Genomic DNA, 18218 nt, shown 5'->3' with positions numbered 1-18218 from the left:
GACGGAAGTCCCTTTCTCCAGGGCCTCCCCAAGCTGCCCTGGCCCCTGGCCCTCTACGCTCACCCCCACCATGCTTCTCCCAGCTCGCTGTGCTCCGGCCACGCCGGCCCCCCTGTGCACCACTACCCTACCTAGCAGGGCCTTTGCACTTCCTGTTCCTGGCACCCGGAGCCCCTTTCTTTCTCCAGGCTGGTTTCTGCTGATCATCCAGATCTCAGCTCAGAGGCCACCTCCTCCAAGAAGCCTTCCTTACTTCCTAAGCAAGGGGCCCTCCAGGTCAACTCTTGGTCCCTGCCGGTTTGGGGCACTGTGCCTCTTCTTTTCTTCACCTCCCCTGCAGTGTCCCAGGAAAGCAGCTCTCTCTCAGCTGCTGCTCCCAGCACCCAGCACTGGGCCGGAGGTAAACACTGGGCAGGTGCTCAGTGAACACGTGCTGAGTGCAGAGACCTAGTGGCCTGGTCCTGGCATGTCTCACCCTCTCGGAGTGACAACAAGAGCCCACCCCCATTAATCCTCCCCCCAGGTCTTCAAAGGTCACATGGATGTGGCAGCGTGCTCCCTACGCAGCCCAGGGCCAAGAGCACCACCCACAGCGACCTCTTCAGTAGCACTGCTGGGTTCGCACACAGGAAGGGCTACTGGCCGCTGCACATGCTTGAGGGTGAAGATGGCCTCGGGTTCTCTCCTTGTCTGTGGCTCTGTGCCCCTCTGTCACCCTGGAGCTTGCACAGGTCGCCCCAGGGAGGACACTGGGCAAGGACCCTGCACCTCGTGGGAGCGGGCGCCTCTCAGGCCCGCCTTCTGGGATGGTGCTCTCTTAAGCCACAGGCTCAACAGGCCACAGCAGAGAAGGCCAAGGGCAAAGCCATGGGGCGAGCTCCTGGGGGGGGGATGGGCTGAGAGCTTCGGCAGACAGGCCGGCTCAGAACACAAGGGGACGGCGTGGGGTCCCCACCACGTGGTCCACTCCACCTCCCCTTCCTCCTTTACCTTTTGTGCACCTGCCCCCAGACACGGGGGAAAGCAGAGCCGGCCCCGCCCCTGACCGGCAGACTGGGCTGGTGAACAGCAGGCCTGAGGCTGACTCCTGGGCTCCTGCAGCAACTCCCTCCTCCAGCCTGCAGTTCCCCGGCTGCCCAGAGGGAGGCGGTGTTCTGCAGGATGCTGTGCACTGCCAAGGTCTTGGGAAAAGGCTATGTTCTCCAGGGTTCCACCAGGGTTCCCTGGCCAGCCTCTTCCCTCTGCAGTCCAGCAATAGAACTGTGGCCCCCAGCCCTGCTCAGAACCCTTCCATGGCTCCCCACGGTCCAGCGCCTGCACAGAAATCCCCTGCTGGCTCTCAAGACCCTGGACCCTGCCCACGCCCCAGCCTCATCTCTGACCTCCTTCTCTGGACTTGAGCCAGACAAGACTGCTTTCAGCAGAAGCCTTGAGTATAATGGAGTTGGGAGAGCTGGGCTTTGGGACCTATTGCCTGGTTCCCAGTCCTGGCTGGGGCCCCGATTAGGTGTTGCCTGGAGCAAATTATTCTGGGTCTCAGCTGCATGGTCTGGGTAGCGGGATAAGAAGAGCCCCACCCCTCAGGGTCAGTGGGAAGGTCAAATGAGCTAATGCCTGCATCACGCTTGGCACACAGCCTGACAGCTCCACACCCCCAGTGCCCCTCCCCTCCTGACTCCCTGGCAAGGCCCCGGTTGCTGCACGTGTCTGCCGATGGCGCCGGGAGCACACCCTGTCTGGATCATCTTCTTGGTGCTTCGCCCTGACCTGGACTACTCACAGCTCTCTCCCCAGAGGCCTGCAGGCTCCCAGACTGCAGTCCAGCAATGGAACTGCGGCCCCCACCCCTGCTCAGAACCCGTCCATGGCTCCCTGGCTCTGTTCCCCCACCCCCACACCCGGCTTCCTGCGTGCTGGGCACACGATCCACACAGATTTCCTGAGCACTTCTGAGATTATCTCAAAAAGTTCATGGAAAATGGAATTAAAAGAAAAGTTTATTGGGCAGATCTTTAGCCTGGCACTGAAGGTGAGAACTAAGACGCCCGAGTCTCACATCGGAGCTCCTGGTTTGGTATCCGGCTCTGGCTCCTGGCTGCAGCTCCTTGCCAATGTTAACCCCGGGAGGCAGCAGGGATGGCTCAGGTCGTTGGATCCCTGCCACCCACATGGGAGACTTGGATTGAGTTTCCAGGTCCCTCCTTCTGCCTGGACCCCAGCCACTGCAGGCATCTGGGAAGTAAACCACCGGATAGAAGCTCACACGTGCTCTCTCTCTCTCAAATGGAAAAAAAAAAAAAGTTAAACAAGTTGACTGCAGTGCAAAAAAAAATTTGAAATCCATAAACTTTTTGAGGACCCCCTCCTTGCACAGATGTCAAACAGCTTTTGCAGGGCCAGCGCTGTGGTGTAGCAGGTACAGCTGCTGCCTGCAGTGCCACTATGGGCACTGGTTCAAGTCCCGGCTGCCCCACTTCGATGCAGCTCTCTGCTGTGGCCTGGGAAAGCAGTAAAAGATGGCCCAAGCCTTGGGCCCCTGCACCTGCGTGGGAGACCCGGAGACTCAGAAGAAGCTCCTGGCTCCTGGCTTTGGACTGGCACAGCTCCAGCTGTTGCAGCCACTTGAGGAGTGAACCAGCAGATGGAAGACCTCTCTGCCTCTACCTCTCTGTGACGCTACCTCTCAAATAAATAAAAAAATAAATCTTTTTCTTTAAAAAAAGAAAAGAAAGCTTTTGTACCAGAGCTGGAATGGTGGCAGAGCGGGTCGAACCACAGCTTGTGACCCCGGCGTCCCACATCTGAGGGCCAGGTCAAGTCCCGGCTGCTCTGCTTCCGGTCCAGCTCCCTGCTGATACGCCTGGAAAGACAGCGATGACGGCCCAAGTGCTTGGGGCTCCTGGCACCCATGTGGGAGCCCCGGATGGAGCTCCTGGCTCCTGGCCTCAGCCTGGCCCAGGCCTGGCTGTTGTAGCCATGTGGGGAGTGAACCAGCAGACAGAAGAGGCTTCTCTCTCTGTCACTCTCTGCCTTTTTGGTGAATTAATTACTCTTAATTTCTTTCACACTGAAATGAATTTCCCTCCTACACTCTATTTCCATGAACTTCCGGAGCTGCCCTTGTGCCGCAGGCTGGCACTTCCCTAGGGAAGTGTCACCTAGAGACAGCGGAAGCTCTGACACAGCCAGCGCCACCGCCCGCACAGACACAGTGACATTCTGATGGCAAAGACGGATTGAGCAACAAGCAAGCAGGATGCACAGCACAGTGCAGACGGGGTGTGCTGGGCGGGCAAAAGGCAGGGTGGATGGGCAGCTTTAGACTCGGTGGACAGAGCCTAGCCTTGGGGGAAGAGGAGGGGGCCAGGCAGTGAATGAATGAATGAGCCAGTGAGTGAATGAATGAATGTGCAGGCATAGGAGGGTGGGGAGTGCTTGCTCATCGCCTCCACTGAGCAGCTCGGCTCTACTGGGGCCCAGGAGACAGCGTGCCCACGAGGGCAGAGCTTACTACGCACGTCCCCACACGCGGCAGAGACAGAGACCATGGGGCGAGGCGAGGGGACTGGCTTTCATTAAGACACCGTTAATTAAGCTGTCAGCAGAGTAATGACCTTGGTTGTTAGCAAGTTTGATTAAGGAACTGCCTCTTGGAGGCCCCATGCTCTTCTCTCTTTGGATGGAGGATTCTCGCTCGGTTCAGGAGCACCCCTGCCTTGCCATGCACAGGGTGGGCGGAGCCGCCTGGCCCGGACCAACGTGGGGTGGGGAGGCCTGCACTGCCAGCCGAGCAGCAGGAAAGAGCCCCTCCCCCTCGGGTCTCAGTTTCCTCCTCTGTATAATGGGATGGATAATACCACAGCTGGCAGCAGCTGGTTAAGGACCAATGAGGCCAGGGCAGGCATGACGGTACAGGGGGTTAAGTCACTGCTCGGGACGCCTGCATCTCACACTGGGGTGCCCGGGATCGAGTCCCACATCCATGTCCCATCCAGCTTTGTGCTAACGGGCCTGGAAGGCAGCGCATCAGGGCCCAAGTACTTGGGTCCCTGCCACCCACATGGAGAGCCAGGTGGAGTTCCTGCCTCCTGGCTTTGGCTTGGCCCAGCCCCTGCTAATGCAGGCACTTGGGGAGGGAACCAGCAGATGGAAGATCTCTGTGTCTGTTTCTCCCTGTCTCTCCGTCATGCCTGCCTTTTTAGTAAACAATAAATAAATAAATCTTTGGAGGGAAAAAGAATAAGGCGAGCAGGTATGAGAAAATGGTGAAACCGAGTCAGGCCACTCGTTGGGGGGCCAAGATGCTGTGGTGCTTGAGGTTCCGGGGAAGTTAAGCCTTGGGAACAGCAGGGCTGAGCAGCAGGTGCAGGGAGCGCCTGGGCCTGGGCCTGGGCCTTGGGGTGGGGTATAAAGTGACAAACACAGGCTTGGCGAGTACCCGCTGGGCAGCCACACCAAGGCCTGCTCCAGGGTCTCAAAACTCTTCTATAAAAATGAATCTTAACGGAGAAGGGGACTGGGGATGGGAGAGGGAGCAGGAAGTGGGGAGGGAGTGGGGGTAGGAGGGCAGGTATGGTGAGAAGAGTCACTGCATTCCTATAAGTTGTACCTAGGAAATTTGTACTCATTAAGTAAAAGATTTCTAAATAAATAAATAATCTTTAAAAAAAAAAATGAGCGTGGCTCCTGCTCCAGCTGCCCAACAAACAGGCTTGGTGGCAGCGTGGGGGAGGAGAATGACCCGGATGCCATGACGTCGGGACTGGGGGCGCCCGAGAGATGACAGAGGGTGAAAGACCCACAGAGAAGGGACCAGGGAGCACAGCCCCCATAGGCCCAGCCTTCTCCCAGGCAAGCAGGCTCAGCAGTCCTGCCACGAGCCACGCGCTCAGATGCAGGTTTCCAGCCGCCCCACCCCCGTCCCCACCAACAGACTGAGTCAGGCTCTCGGGGAAGGGTACTGGAATCCGTGTAGCAGCGGTGCCCCTGGCCAAATCACCATGGCAGAGGCTCGGGCCGCGCTGCCTCTGCGTACAGCAGTGTTCCTACAACAGCGACCACAGCCCAACGTCAGAAGCACCTGCGGCTCCGCCTCCCTCTGACCACGAGCCAGGACTCCAGGACAGGTGCATTGTCCATGCTGCCCAGGTGATTCTAATGTAGAGTCCAGGCTCAGACCCCTCACCCCCTGTCGAGTGGATGCCAAGGTTCCAGGGAACGCTGCCAAGCCTCAGTTTCTCCATCTGTAAAATGGGAGGCTCAGTGCCAACCCAGGCAAAGCTGTTGTGAGGCTGACATGAGCAGGCAATGGAAGCGAGGCCCTGGGCTGGGTGCCCTTCACACCGTCTGGCACACAGCACCCCAATGACACCTCCGCTCCCCCAGGTCTACCAGTCCCTGGAAGCTGAGACACTGCCCAGCACCAGGCTCCCAGGCTCCAGCAAAGGTGTGGCAGGGACAAGACAGCGGCCTCAGGAGGACCTGCTCCTGGTGACGCGGTGGAAGCTCCACGCCGGGAAAGGGCTATTTGTTTCCAGAAACACAGCCAGGGCCTCGGCACGGGGAGTGAGAGCTCCGGTGTGCACCACGGCGAACCAAGCTGTGGGCCCTGCCATCCAGAGAGCCGGAGCTCGGGGCTGACGGCAGACACGGCCGCTGTCACCGCCGCCGAGGGCTCCTGCTCCGGCGCTGACGCAGCAGCTCGGCGTGTTTATTTCCTTCACGCTCACCGAGCATCAGCGACACGGCCGCCCTCAGGGGAGGGGAGGAGGTGCTGCGGCTTCATCAGGGGCGCCACAGGTCCTGGCTGCCATACGGGGGCTCAAGAGAGCTGCAAGGCCTCGGGGTGCCCCCTCAGAGGGCCCCCACCAAAGCTGCAGGCCTCCCTTTCCTGGTCCTGGGGACTGAGCACAGTCGGAGAAGATGCAGGCCTGCTCGCCACCCTCTCAAGGTCTCGGGGCACTGGCTCGCCCCAGAAGGCCCTGGCACTCGGAGGGGGGAGGTGGAAGCTGGGGCTCTCCCCGCCCCCATCCCCAGGAGGAGGGCAGAAGTTGCTCACCCCAGAATAGCACAGTGCAGAGCCCCAGGGAGACGTGAGGGAAGCTGGCGTTCGCATCCCACTGGCCCCTGGAAGGCCGGCTCAAACAAGCATCTCCATGAGCGCCCGAGCCCGTGATGTCAGCACCCGCACAGACTTCACAGCTTCTGCCGCTGGCGCTGGTGAGGCCCAGCAGACGGGTCCCCTGCTGCCGGCCCAGAGAACCCCTGGGCCCCCCTGCTGGAGGCGGTGGGCTGCCCCTGCACCTGCCCGCTGACCTCTCAGCAGGCATGGCTGAAGCGGCAGCCACGGACGTGCGGGCCACGGCAGCGTCTTCCCACACAGGCGTGCTGCGCCCCTACCAAAAGCCAGTACAGCCTCAGTGGGTCTTGGAGCCCATCTACAAACTGGAAGGGGGGAGGGGGAGGGGGAGGGCAGAGGGGGCCACCCTCAGAGTCCTGGAACCTCACAGCCCACGCGACCTGCTAAAAGCCTTTTTTCTCATCATCATCACCGACATACACCAACACCTCAACACCTCGGCTGCAGGTGACAAACAGGCATCCCTCCAGGGGCCGGCTCCAACGCAGGCACCTGCACAGCGTTCGCCCCTTCCCCCCCGCGAGCCCCTCACTCCAGCTCCAAGCTTTGCTGTGCACCTGGTCGCCTGGCGCTCCAGGCATATAGCAGCCACCTACTCACAAGTAGCGTCTTCGGCAAGCCATCCTGGGTCCCTTCTCTCTCCCTCTGCGGCGGGGAAGTGGTAGGCAGGCAGCGGTAGGGCGCTCAGGCGAGAAGTGGAGGGGAGTAGGAGTCAGCCGAGGGGCGACTCACATTCCCGGGGGTGCTAGCGGGAAGAGGGTGGCAGCAGCAGACTCCAAAGCGGCCCTGGGCACGCAGGACTCACAGGGCGCCCTGGAGCGTGCAAGGAAGGCGAGTCACCATGGTCTCCAAGCTTCGCGGGGGTGTCTGCCTCGCTGCTACCTGGGCGCCCCTCGGGATTCTTCCCTCCCGCACAGGCCAGGTGGCGGAGCGCGGGGGTGCGGCGGCGGGGGGCGGGGGGCAGCTGGGGGAGTCTGCTCCCGGCTCGCTTTTGCAGCATCCGGAGGAGGGGCGGCGCGCCGGAGCTTCCCCCACCCCGCAACGCCCGAGGAGCAACGTAGTGCGGCCGCGCTGGACCAATCGCCGAGGCGCTCGTCGCCATGGCAACCGCAGCATCAGGCGCGGCTACCCGGGGCCGCACGCACCGTCACCGCTGCTGCAAAGTCACCGGTGGTGCTGGAAACCTGGAAATCTGTTGCTAAAATGCGTGTGCGGCTGGCGCTTTCCAGGGTGACTTCCCTGCCCCTTGGCAACGGGGAGCCCAGGGCGGGCTCACCTCCTGGATTCCAGGACTGGCTCTGTCACCTGCGGGCCCTGAGCCCTTGGCAAGCCGCTTCTCTCCTGCGAGTCTTGATGAGGCGACTGTAAAATGGGATCACAACAGCGATGGCACCGGGCTCCAGGGGTTAACCACTCACGGCGGCCACACAGCCCGAGCTATGGCAGCTGTGGCTTGTGTCAGTCATGCCCCAAAAGGCATTGGAGTGGGCCAGGGAGCATTCCCGGATGAGCTGAGGATTCCGTGCCTCCCTCCCATGCACCAGGTGCTGTTATGGGACTGGAAACACAGCCAGCGATGAATAAGGCAGGCCAGGTCTCTGCCTTCATCATGTTTACCTTTGAAGGGGGAGCCAGGAAATAAACACACAAGCCAATGTGTGATTTTGCATGGATAAGGGCCCAGTAGAAATAAATAAATAAATAAATAGATAGAAGTGGAGGGAAAATGGAGGGAGGGAAAGGAGGCAGGGAATGCATCGACCTTACAGGGTGAGGCCTGGACAGCCCCTCCAAAAGAGCACAGGTGGGCGGAGGCCTGCATACTGGAAGACAGAGGGGAGGAGCTTTTGGGGCAGAAAGCTTGTGTCAAGGCCCTGGGGCAGAAATAAATCTGGGGTCTTGAGGAACTCCACACCAGCATGGTGGCAGGGGGTGAGCCACGGAGAGGCAGAGGTGAGAAAATCCTGCTTGTCCTCTCCTCCCAAGGTCACCGCTCTCCCACAGGGGTCTCACCCCTGTTACCGGATGCTCATCTGATCAGTGTTTCATCTTCTAAATCGGGAAGCCCAGACCCATCCCACAGGTGCACGTATACCCACAAAATCTCGGCTCTCGCATTCGAATCTTGATGTCGCCCCACAATGTGATCACCCCGCTCTACGGAGAGGGAAAGGAAGTGGAGTCGGAGGTTTCCCAAGTGGCACAGCAGCACATGCGACAGCCACTCTGGCTCCAGACCTTCGTGCAAAGCTGCCTTGTGGGGTGGAACAAGAGAGAATGAGTGAATGAGCAAAAGAGGCCCCCTGCTGGGCAGTTCCCAGGGCCAGGCCCCTCCTTGCTGTCCCCGCCCACTCTCAGACCCACTGAGTTTAGAGAGAGAATGACGCTGCCTCCAGCAGAGGACATGCAGTTCAGAGAGGGTGAGCCCCCTGCCGGAAGCCACACAGCAGAAGCGGCAGAGGAGGGACGAGGAGTCCCTACAGGGCAGGGTCAGAGGTGACAGCACGGGGCCTCCTGACTCACCCTCCCAAACCAATCTTCCTGCAGCATGGGCCCTCCCTGGAAAGAGCGCTGTCGCGTGAGTCACTCACACATCTGTAGGCCCCGCCTCTCCCCTCGTGAAGTCCCACCAGGCTTCAGTACCAACATCAAAACACAGGCACAGCCACGGGAGGGCTCCCTCGGCTTCAGGTCTGATTGCCTTACGATGTCGCTGAACACCCAGAGCAGGTATAATCACCGCCGCTCCCGCTCGCCCACAACTGCCGAGCCACCTCCAGCCCACACCGTGCGGCCCCAAGCCTGGGTTCCCACGAGGCCCCCTCCACTGCCTCAAAGCAGCCTTACTTTGGACACTTGCACGTCAGAGAGAGGGAAACCACAGCACGCCGCAGGGAACGAGGGCGGAGGCCACTCCTCGCCTTCACGGGGGCCCGTGACATCATCTGCACGTTGGCTCCTTTTTTGATACTGCCTCCTCAGAAACTTAACATGCCCCAAGTGGGAAATAACAAACCATTCATCAAAAGGGGCAAGTACAGGGCCAGCGCTGTGGCATAGCAGGGAAAGCCACCAGGTGCAGTGCCAGCATCCCACATGGCCACCGGTTCGAGTCCCAGCTGCTCCACTTCTGACCCAGCTCCCTGCTGATGTCCTGGGAAAGCAGTGGCGGATGGCCGAGGTACTTGGGCCCCTGCCACCCATGTGGGAGACCCAGAAGAAGCTCCTGGCACCTAGCTTCAGATCATCCCAGCCCTAACCATTGCAGTCATCTGCGGAATGAACAGTCAAGATCTCTCTCTCTCTCTCTCTCTCTCTCTCTCTCTCTCTGTCTCTCGCTCCTCCTCTGTAACTCTGACTTTCAAATAATCTTAAAAAAAAAAAAAAACCAACAGGGCAAATGGCAGAGACCCTGGTTCTCAGACATGCACGTCAAGGTTGTAGGCTTGGATCCCCTGCTGCTCACGTTGCTACTCGGGCAGTGGTCACCAATATACCTGGACTGTTGTCATTTCTGACCTTCAGCGACCAGCACTAGGTCAGGTCAGGCACAGCGACACTCCACACACCATGGACCTGAGATTCTAACCTTGTCCCTGAGCTGAGAATCCACAGCTTCACCCCTCCGGTAAGTGGCAGAGGTCAGAGAGAGGCCCCGCCCAGGGGCACGCCCACATTGCAGGTGCATGACCCCCAGGCCTCAGAGCTGTCATCTGAGGGTGGGAGTCATCAGTCCCACTTTCCAGGTAGGAAGCCTGAGGCCCTGAGACTCCTCTAAGTCACACATTCAGGAACTGGTGTTGCTGGACTTTGGACAGAATCCTCAACTCTCCTGACTTCAGCTGTAACCAGATGCCCAAGGCGCAGGCGGGGAGTCAGCCAGCCCCAGGGCACAGCAGGAACCCAGCATTCTGACAGCCGCTCCGGCTTCAGGAAATCCCACCAGTTCACCCGAGCCCTGCCTTATCGCTGTGGATCGGGAGGAGAAGGCGTCCCCCCAGGCACCAGTCCAGAGACACTTCCCATCCAGGACACTGCTCCCCGGCACGGAAAATTCCATGACAGGCGCATTCATGCCAAGCGTCCCTCCTGCCACCTGCGGCCATCTGTCCCTCAAGTGCGAGAAGCAGAACAGCATCTGGGAGGAGGGAGGCCAGTGAGGCTCGGAACGCGCAGTCAACAGATCTGCAAGGTCTGACTCTTCCAGGCCAGGTGGTCTCGGAGCTCCAGGATTAAGTAGCTTCATGGAGGCAGGGAATGGGGAACGGGAGGTCGCCCCTCCTCCACCCCCATTCATGTCCATGGGCAATTCCGACTGTGGAACTTCAGAGCCATCAGCATTCCGAGTCCTCAACTCCCAGACCCACAAACCGTGCGTTTGGTTTTCCTTCGGCTGAAGCTTTCCATTTTAGAGAAACAAAATGTGAACTGCACCAATAACATGAGCACCTACTGTCCTTAAACACAGCGCTCGTCAGCACTCCCCTCGGTCTTACCCTCTCTCCACTTCTGCAGGCGGAGCTGCCGTCATGCGTTTGGGGCACATCCTTCCGCTTTCTCTGCGCATTTATCTGCATAGAGGAGGCGGTCTTCATAACATTTGTGGGAGAGAAGTAAAAGTTAAGCTTCTCTTGCTATTTAAATGCAGAAATCCACACACTCTGTTTTCATCACATGCATTCGTCATGAACTTCTTGAGGACCCTCCCTAAGATGCCCATGGAATATATAGAGTATCACAGGGACCCTGGAATATGGCATCATGTTATAAACAGGGGTGAACCAACGGCAAAGGAAGACCTTTCTCTCTGTCTCTCCCTCTCACTGTCCACTCTGCCTGTCAAAAAAAAAAAAAAAAAAAAAAAAAAAAAAAAAAAAGAAGCAGCAGCAGCAGCAGCAGCTTTCAAATATCTCAAGAGGCATTCGGATGAACATCATCCACGCTGGTGGTGCCCCACCACCCACTGGGAGAACCAGAATCAGATGATCTGGCTGGAAGCCCCGCCCCCCACTGCTTAGGCTCCACCCCTCCCAACTCCTCCCATGCTTCCATCTCCTCTACCACCCCCCACCATGAATTCACTCCCAAGGGAACATTTCCTATGCTGCTCTCTGGCAGAGAGGGAGAGGGAGAGGGAGAGGGAGAGATCCAGAAACCACATGGGCCCATGTGCACCTTTTTAAACGTGACAGCACATCACATGTCATTTCACAGCGACACTGCCCACTCAACAGCATACTCAGAAGAAAGAAGCATGGCACCTCCACACCACAGGATCTAACACGCCGAGTTTCCAAATCGCATGCATGGACTTGGGCTCCAGGCACCAGGAGGGCCCTGGAAGGCCTAGTGTAGCCCTCCCAGCCTCTTGGCCCAACCCCACCTCACCTGCAGGTGGCAGGCAATCATGTTTGGAAATGCGTCTGGCTTCTGGAAGCTTGGCGTACACCCCTCTGTCAGTGACACCAAGCATCACAGCTGTGTCCAGCTGACTTGGCCCTGACCCCGGAGGGCTGCTGCCCCGCCACGCCCACAGGATCTGCAAGCCACCAGAGCTGGCACCTGGCCCTGCTTGCTGCTGAGTGTGCCAAGGGCGGCCCTGGTCCACAGAGCTGCTGGGGCCCTGCCCCCTCCAGCAGCTCAGGCTGCACTAGCCACCCCGGTAGGAAGGAGGGGGCAGGACAGAGGCCACCTGCTGCCTCCTCCGAGGGAGAGAACAGAACAGCCCCTGCCCTTCGAGGCTCCTGCAGGAGGCCCTGTGAGACACACCAGGGTGTGAACACGAACCAGTGCTGGCTGTCTAGAGGCCATGGGTGCCCCACACGCCAGGGGAGGATGCGGAAGCCACAGACACGAAACCAGACCCGATGGCCCAGGAGAGTGACAGAGTCCCAGGACGGGGTCTCCCTGCCCTCAGCCAACAGGTGCTAGACATCCCCCTCCCCTTAAACCCTGCGCCTCCCAGCCAGCGGTGCACCTGCTGGTCAACACCAGGAGCTCAGCCCTGTCACCTGTCACCTGTCACCGTGGCTGTAGGGCGCCTCCAGGTGGGGACGGAATGGGTCAACACAGATCAGGGCCTGGCATGGTCAAGGGCTGCAGAAGGGCTGGCGATGCTGTAGCTGTTAGTGAGTGGGGTTTTTTTCATTAATTTATTTACTTGAAGGTGGAGACATAGTCTTCACTCCCCAAACGCCTGTAACAGCCAGGGCTGGGCCAAGCGTGCGTTGGTAGGAAGCTGGAATCAGGACTCAAACACAGACATGCACCGACAGGTGTTGTGAGGACCGCGAGTGGCATCTCCACCACTGCACCAAACACCCACCTCTCTGAGCGTCTTGGAGCCAGGCTGTGAGCCTGGGAAGTTAACAGGAGTGGACGGCAGGGCCCGTGGCCTCCCTCCCACGGCTGGGAGGCTGAAGTGAGAGCAGGGGCCCATTCTGAACGACTTCCCGGCAGCCCAACGGCCCAGTGCTGGGCTGTGTGGAGGTGAGGGACCGGGGCATGTGCCCTCCCTCCCCACCCTGGTCTCTGGACCCTGGGGCCATGCCCAGGTCCTCACCAAGCAGCCCTGATTCTCCTCCGTCTACTCCCTCAGCCACACAACACTAGCAAATGCTCGCTGGGGCACGCAGGAGAGAAAAGGCCCCACCACCTGCCTGGAGGAAGGAGCAAGTGTGACTCAAGCCCTAGGTGCACAGCGAGGACCCCCCCCCCCATTCAGCTGCCACCTCCTCCTGGCTCAGTCCCTGGGGCTCAGATGCAGCCAGGAACAGGCACGGGACTCCAACGGGGCTACACGGCAGGCAGGTCCAGACACTTGCTGGAGTTAGTGGGAGAGAATCTCCCAACTTAAGTTCCAACGGGAGGGATACAAGCCAGTGCCTTCCATGGAGGACAGAGGAAGAGAGGCTGCTCGGGTAGGGAACCCACATGGGGGAAGCCAAGCCGACAGCCAGAGAGAGATGGATTCCTGTGTCATGGCGGGGCGGGGGGGGGGGGCTGGAGCCAGCCACACCTGTAGCCGGAAGGCTATGCCAACTGCTGGCCCCACTTCATTCAAGCCAGCCGAAAGGGACTTTCTGCCACTTGGAACCAAAAGTCTAATACAGGTGCCTACTAATATTTACAAGGTTGAGGGAATACTCCACAGTCCTTCCCTTATCCAACGGGAACACCTCCAACACCCCAGCACATACCTCAACCCAGGGATAGACCAAACCCTATACACACCATGCTTTTCCTCTCGAGAGGAACCTACAACAAAACTTAACACAATAGGAGATTAACAACAACAGCTAATGATACACACAGAACAGGGGCCAGCGTTGTAGTGCAGTGGGTTAAGCTGCGGCCTGCAGCACCAGCATCCCACATGAGTGCTGGTTCGGGCCCCAGCTGCTCAGCTTTGGATCCAGCTCCCTGCTAATGTGCCTAGAAGAGCAGCGGAAGACGACCCAACTGCTTGGGCCCCTGCACCCACGTGGGAGTGCCAATGGCAGGCCCGGGCTCCTGGCTTCAGCATGGCCCAGCCCAGCGCTTGTGGCCATTTGGGGAGTGAACCAGCACATGGAAGATTCTCTCTGTCTCTCTGTCTCTCTGTTTCTCTCTCTCTCTCTCTCTGTGTGTATCTCCCATTCTGTCACTCTGCCTTTCAAATAAATGAAATAAGGCTTGTGGCTGCTCCACTTCCAAATCAGCTCCCTGTGAACACACCTGGGAAGGCAGTAGATCACGGCCAAGTGCTTGGGCCCCTGCCATGCACAGGGGAGACCTGATGGAGTTCCAGGCTCCTGGCTCCCACCTAACCCAGCCCAGCCCCAGCCCCAGCCACTGTGGCCATCTGAGGAGTCAAGCAGCAGACGGAAGGTCTCTCTGTCTCTACGTCTCTCCCCATCACTCTGCCTTTCAACTAAATAAGCAGATTTTTTTAAAATCCAGAAAAAAAGATTTCATCATACTACTCACGCTGCGGAATTTAGAACTTATGCATTACTTGTTTCTGGAATTTTCTATGTAACACATTCGGGCTCCTGTTGGCCACGTAACTGTGTCTGCGGCAGGAACCCTCAGGTAAGGGCAATGGCATGGGGTGCAGGGTGAGCTGGCCCCTCTGCTCCCACAGCCCTGGCTCAGCCATCGCAGGCAGCCGCTTGCTGCCCTTGAGCCTGGGTTTCCTGTCTGAGCTCCGACTCTGATCCCTGCCCCTCCCAGAGGTATTGTGGGTAGAGAATGAATGCCCACAGCACACCAGGGAGACTGAGGGCTCCAAGTCCTTGACAGAGATGACCAACATCCCCAGGGGTCAGTACAGTGAGGTGGACGAGAGCAGGGCTGCTGGTCAGGGTAGGTGGGGCAGGTTGTGCACTGTACAACTCCATGGTGCAGCTCTGACTCTGAAGGAAACAGGGCCTCAGCATTGTACGGGGGCTCTAGCCTTGGTCTAGCCTGTGGTCTCTGGAGTGTGGGACCCCAGCTCTGCCACCTCCTACCGTGTGAACTTACGCAAATCTCCAAAAGCTCTCGTGGGTAAGCTGTGACAGCCAGATGGTCTCAGCAGCACCAGGACTACCACCAGCCCCGCGCACCACTGGGCACAGGCAGCAGCGTCACCCCAGCTCTGCTTCTGTCCCCTCCCCCTGGTGGACATACAGCCGCCTTCTGTGGTCACATCAGTACAGTGCTGGGGAGGAAGGTGGAGACCAGGGCCCTGACAAGGGCTGTGTGTCGAGCTCAGCGCTCACCCAGCCGGGCACCTGGGGTGGGGGGGTTCCCTATAGGGTCCCATGCTGAGCACTGCCCGGCTGGGGCTCCAGTCCTGGAGGTAAGAGGCAGGGGCCCTCCTCTGTGCAGCTCTGGGCTCTCAGCATCCCCATGACAAGGCCTGGCCACCCCACAGGCCTCCTCCCCCCCCTCTTCCTCCCCCCTAAACTGCCCCCCCCATCCCAAGGCTCGTGCCACTCAGTGCCTCTCACTCCCCAGCTCCTTCGGGCCCAGGGCCTTTGCACACGCTGCAACCCTCCCTGGACCTGCTCTTCCTCCCGCCTCCTCACAGTTCCAGCCACAGCCGAACTCTGTACGGCTCATGCTCCAGGTCTCCACTCCGAGGTCCCCTGCGTGGCACACCTCGCCGGCGCGGCCTCCCAGCTACTCTCCGCCCGCCCCCACCACGTTATTCCACCTGGAGCATCTGAAGTCACAACCTACTTCGTCCTCTTCGCAACATCTATCTCAAGGCAAAGTCTGGTCCTGTGCCGGTCATCCCAGCAACCCCCAGGGCACACAGTAGGTGCTAATAAAAGTTTACCAACTGAATGAATGAATGACCTCAAGCCACATACCCCCTGCTGGTTCCATGGGAACGCAGGTCCACTCTGCCACTTCTAATGATTTTCACACGCCTCCCCCTGCGCGGGCTGGGGGAAATGGCACTGGAGACAAACATTCTTCCCGGCGTCTCACCGGCATGGCTGACTATGCCGGCAGAGCACTGAGCAGAGGTGTGTGAGCGCCCCACGGTTAACGGACCAGATGCAAAGCTGCATCTGGGGAGTTCCCCGGATGTTCCACGGAGCACCCAGGTTTCCTGGCCAAGAGGAGCCCAAGCGGCAAGAGCATCGCTTGCAGAGCACGCCGGTGCCTCCCGGGAGAAAAAAGGGCGCATGGCGCGGAAAGCCCTGGGGCGGGCAGGCGGCCTGGAAGCAAGCCCCTCACCTCCCTCGGCCTCAGTCTCCCGATCTGCAACATGGGTCCACGACTCCTGCAACCACACGCCAACCCCAGACCTCCAAGCCGCAATGACTGCCACGTGCCTGGATGCTGCACCACCCCCCAAGCTGTTTTTCTTTAACTGATAGTTTGTTTACTTAAATGCAGTTTACATTTTAATAAAGTTGTATGTCTTCATTTATTTGAAAGAGTTACAAAGAGAGAAGGAGAGACAGATGTTCCATCCGCTGGTTCACTGCTAAAACGGCCACAATGGCTGGGGCTGGGCCAGGCTGAGGCTGGGAGCCCAAAGCTGCAACTGGGTCTCCCACATGGGTGCAGGGGCCCAAACACTTGGGCCATCTTTTGCTGCTTTTCCCAGGACCGATAGCAGGGAGCTGGATTGGAAGTGGAGCGGCCAGGACTTGAACCAGCGGCACAGCAGGTGATGGCGTTACCTGCTGTGCCACAGCTCCGGCTCCTACCCAAATGCATTCTAAAGAGGAACCTTCACTATCCAAAATGGAGAACCAGGATCACTGGCTATAAACATATCTCATTGAAAAAGATTTTTATTCAAGCGGCGGAGAGAGACCACGTCCCTCCCCGCAACATGGCCAGCTTGTCCCCGCCCTCTTCCTGTTCTGCCCCAGTCTGCAGTGTTACTGGCCACACTGGGGGCAGCATGAGCTTGCTGTCTGTCCCTCCCCAGGCTCCCTGTGTGTCCCCCAGGGCTTTGCCCAGCAGCCCCCAGACCAGTGGGTGGTGAGCAAGGAGCCAATGACAACAGCGGCCACAGCTGGGACGTGCAGGACGCGGAGCACCTGGCCGACACCTATGATACGAGCACCCACTGGGTGCTGGGATTCGGCAGGCAACAAGACCACCCTCAGGTTCCTCCCCATCCCTGGCGCACCGCACCCCCCATCTCTGCCCTGTGCCCCTTCTCTCCTCTGCCCTCACTGGTGGTCTGCCAGACCTCTGTGGGGCTCTGGGCGCCCTCCACAAGCCCAGGCCCATGGTCCGTTTCCAGCCCCACCTCTCTGCTTGCCACTCAGGATGTCCCAGCAGAGAGCACTGTCCCCATCACTTGTTCCCCGCAGCGAGCCCAGGCCTCTCCACTGGCCGCAGGCCCTCGGCAGGACACGCCCACGAAGCCTCATGCTGCAGGGAGGCAGGCTCAGCAGGAGTGGGTCTTGGCACAGGAGGGCTTCGGGCTGGGCCCACCCCTCTGCCAAGCCCCCTTCTCCCTCAGCACAACCGGCGGCTTCTGCACTTTCCAGGCACAGGGCAGTGGGTGGGGCACACAGAGGTGACCTCACACCCTCTGATCTCTGACCTTGATCGAGAACTCGGACTCAGAACCCCCATGCCCTGGAGTCCTCCGGACGCTTGGCTGGGGACCCTCAAGCAAAAAATTGTACCTGGACCGATGTGCACAGACTTGCTCTCACACTGTAATTCCTTAAACAGCATAATATAACGATTATTTACGTAGCACTGATGCCGTATGTGTAGGGCAGATCTACCTACATTGTATACAAACACTATGTCACTTAACCTAAGAGCGCTAGGCATCCAAGGATTTTGTATCTCCTTGGAAATCAACGGACAGCTGTACGTGGTCCGCCTCCTCCACTGAGCCTGCCTGGCTTTCTCCCTCTCTCCTCTCCCTTCCTCCCTGAAAATGTGCTCCTCACTGCAGAAGAGGCGTGGCAGGTTCTGGAAGCCCAGAGTGGGACCCACGATGCCCAGAGAAGCCCCGGTGCCTGCTGGGTGGGCTCTGGCTTGGCCACTGGTCCCTCTGCCCTCCCTGGCCATTCCTGTGCCCGGCCATCGCCAGCTCTGCCAGAGACAAGTCGCAGGGGTGCACACGCCAAGCCTGGTGCTTTGTAGGGGCCTGCAGGAACGTTCCTGGAGGTCTAGACTGTCCAGACCCCGTGGGAGCTGGGCGGGCCTGGGACAGCGTGGGTGGGTCCCGACCTGGCAGGACGGGAGCTGAGAAGCCATCGGGGAGCTGGTCAGTGCCTGGAGGCCCAGTGGGCAGTCCTGCAGCACAGAGTGGGGGCTGAGACCTGGAGCAAGTCCCATGCGACTCATGCTGTGATAAGAGTCCTCTGTGCTGTACAGACTGACCACCTTAAAAGGCAGATAGACAGATCCCCATCCCTCACACTAATCCAGCAAGCAAGGGTCTAGCGGGGGCAGGAGAAGACCCCGGGGAACCCCTGCCTCTCTAAGGACCGCAAATCTCCCTCCAAGCAGTTCTTGGAGCAGCCTAGCCTCACCAGGTGTCATGCTCAGGGATTCCAGCAGAGGGCAGCACTCAGCTGCTACAATGTCTTGGGAAGGGCTGTCTGCCAACCCCAGA

The 18218-nt window shown here is 59.2% G+C and overlaps 1 protein-coding gene across 3 annotated transcripts in view; it reads right to left on the bottom strand.

Annotated features, from left to right (window-relative positions):
• Positions 1-18218, bottom strand: part of IQSEC1 (IQ motif and Sec7 domain ArfGEF 1) — a 297408-nt gene that overhangs the window by 158170 nt on the left and 121020 nt on the right. The window contains exon 1 of one of the 3 annotated variants that reach the window (XM_051852620.3): positions 6740-7109. The exons of the other annotated variants lie outside the window; for them this stretch is intronic. Within the exon in view, the coding sequence (XP_051708580.1) occupies positions 6740-6762 (23 nt within the window). The 5' untranslated portion in view covers positions 6763-7109. Of the gene's footprint in view, positions 1-6739; positions 7110-18218 lie in introns of those variants that run through there. 3 annotated transcript variants of the gene reach the window in all.

This window comes from Oryctolagus cuniculus, chromosome 10 (genome assembly GCF_051225735.1).
Source record: "Oryctolagus cuniculus isolate XC-2025 breed Fujian yellow rabbit chromosome 10, ASM5122573v1, whole genome shotgun sequence".
Lineage (NCBI taxonomy): Eukaryota > Metazoa > Chordata > Mammalia > Lagomorpha > Leporidae > Oryctolagus > Oryctolagus cuniculus.
The sequence above is the reverse complement of the archived record's forward strand: the minus strand, read 5'-3'. Positions and strand labels throughout refer to the sequence as shown.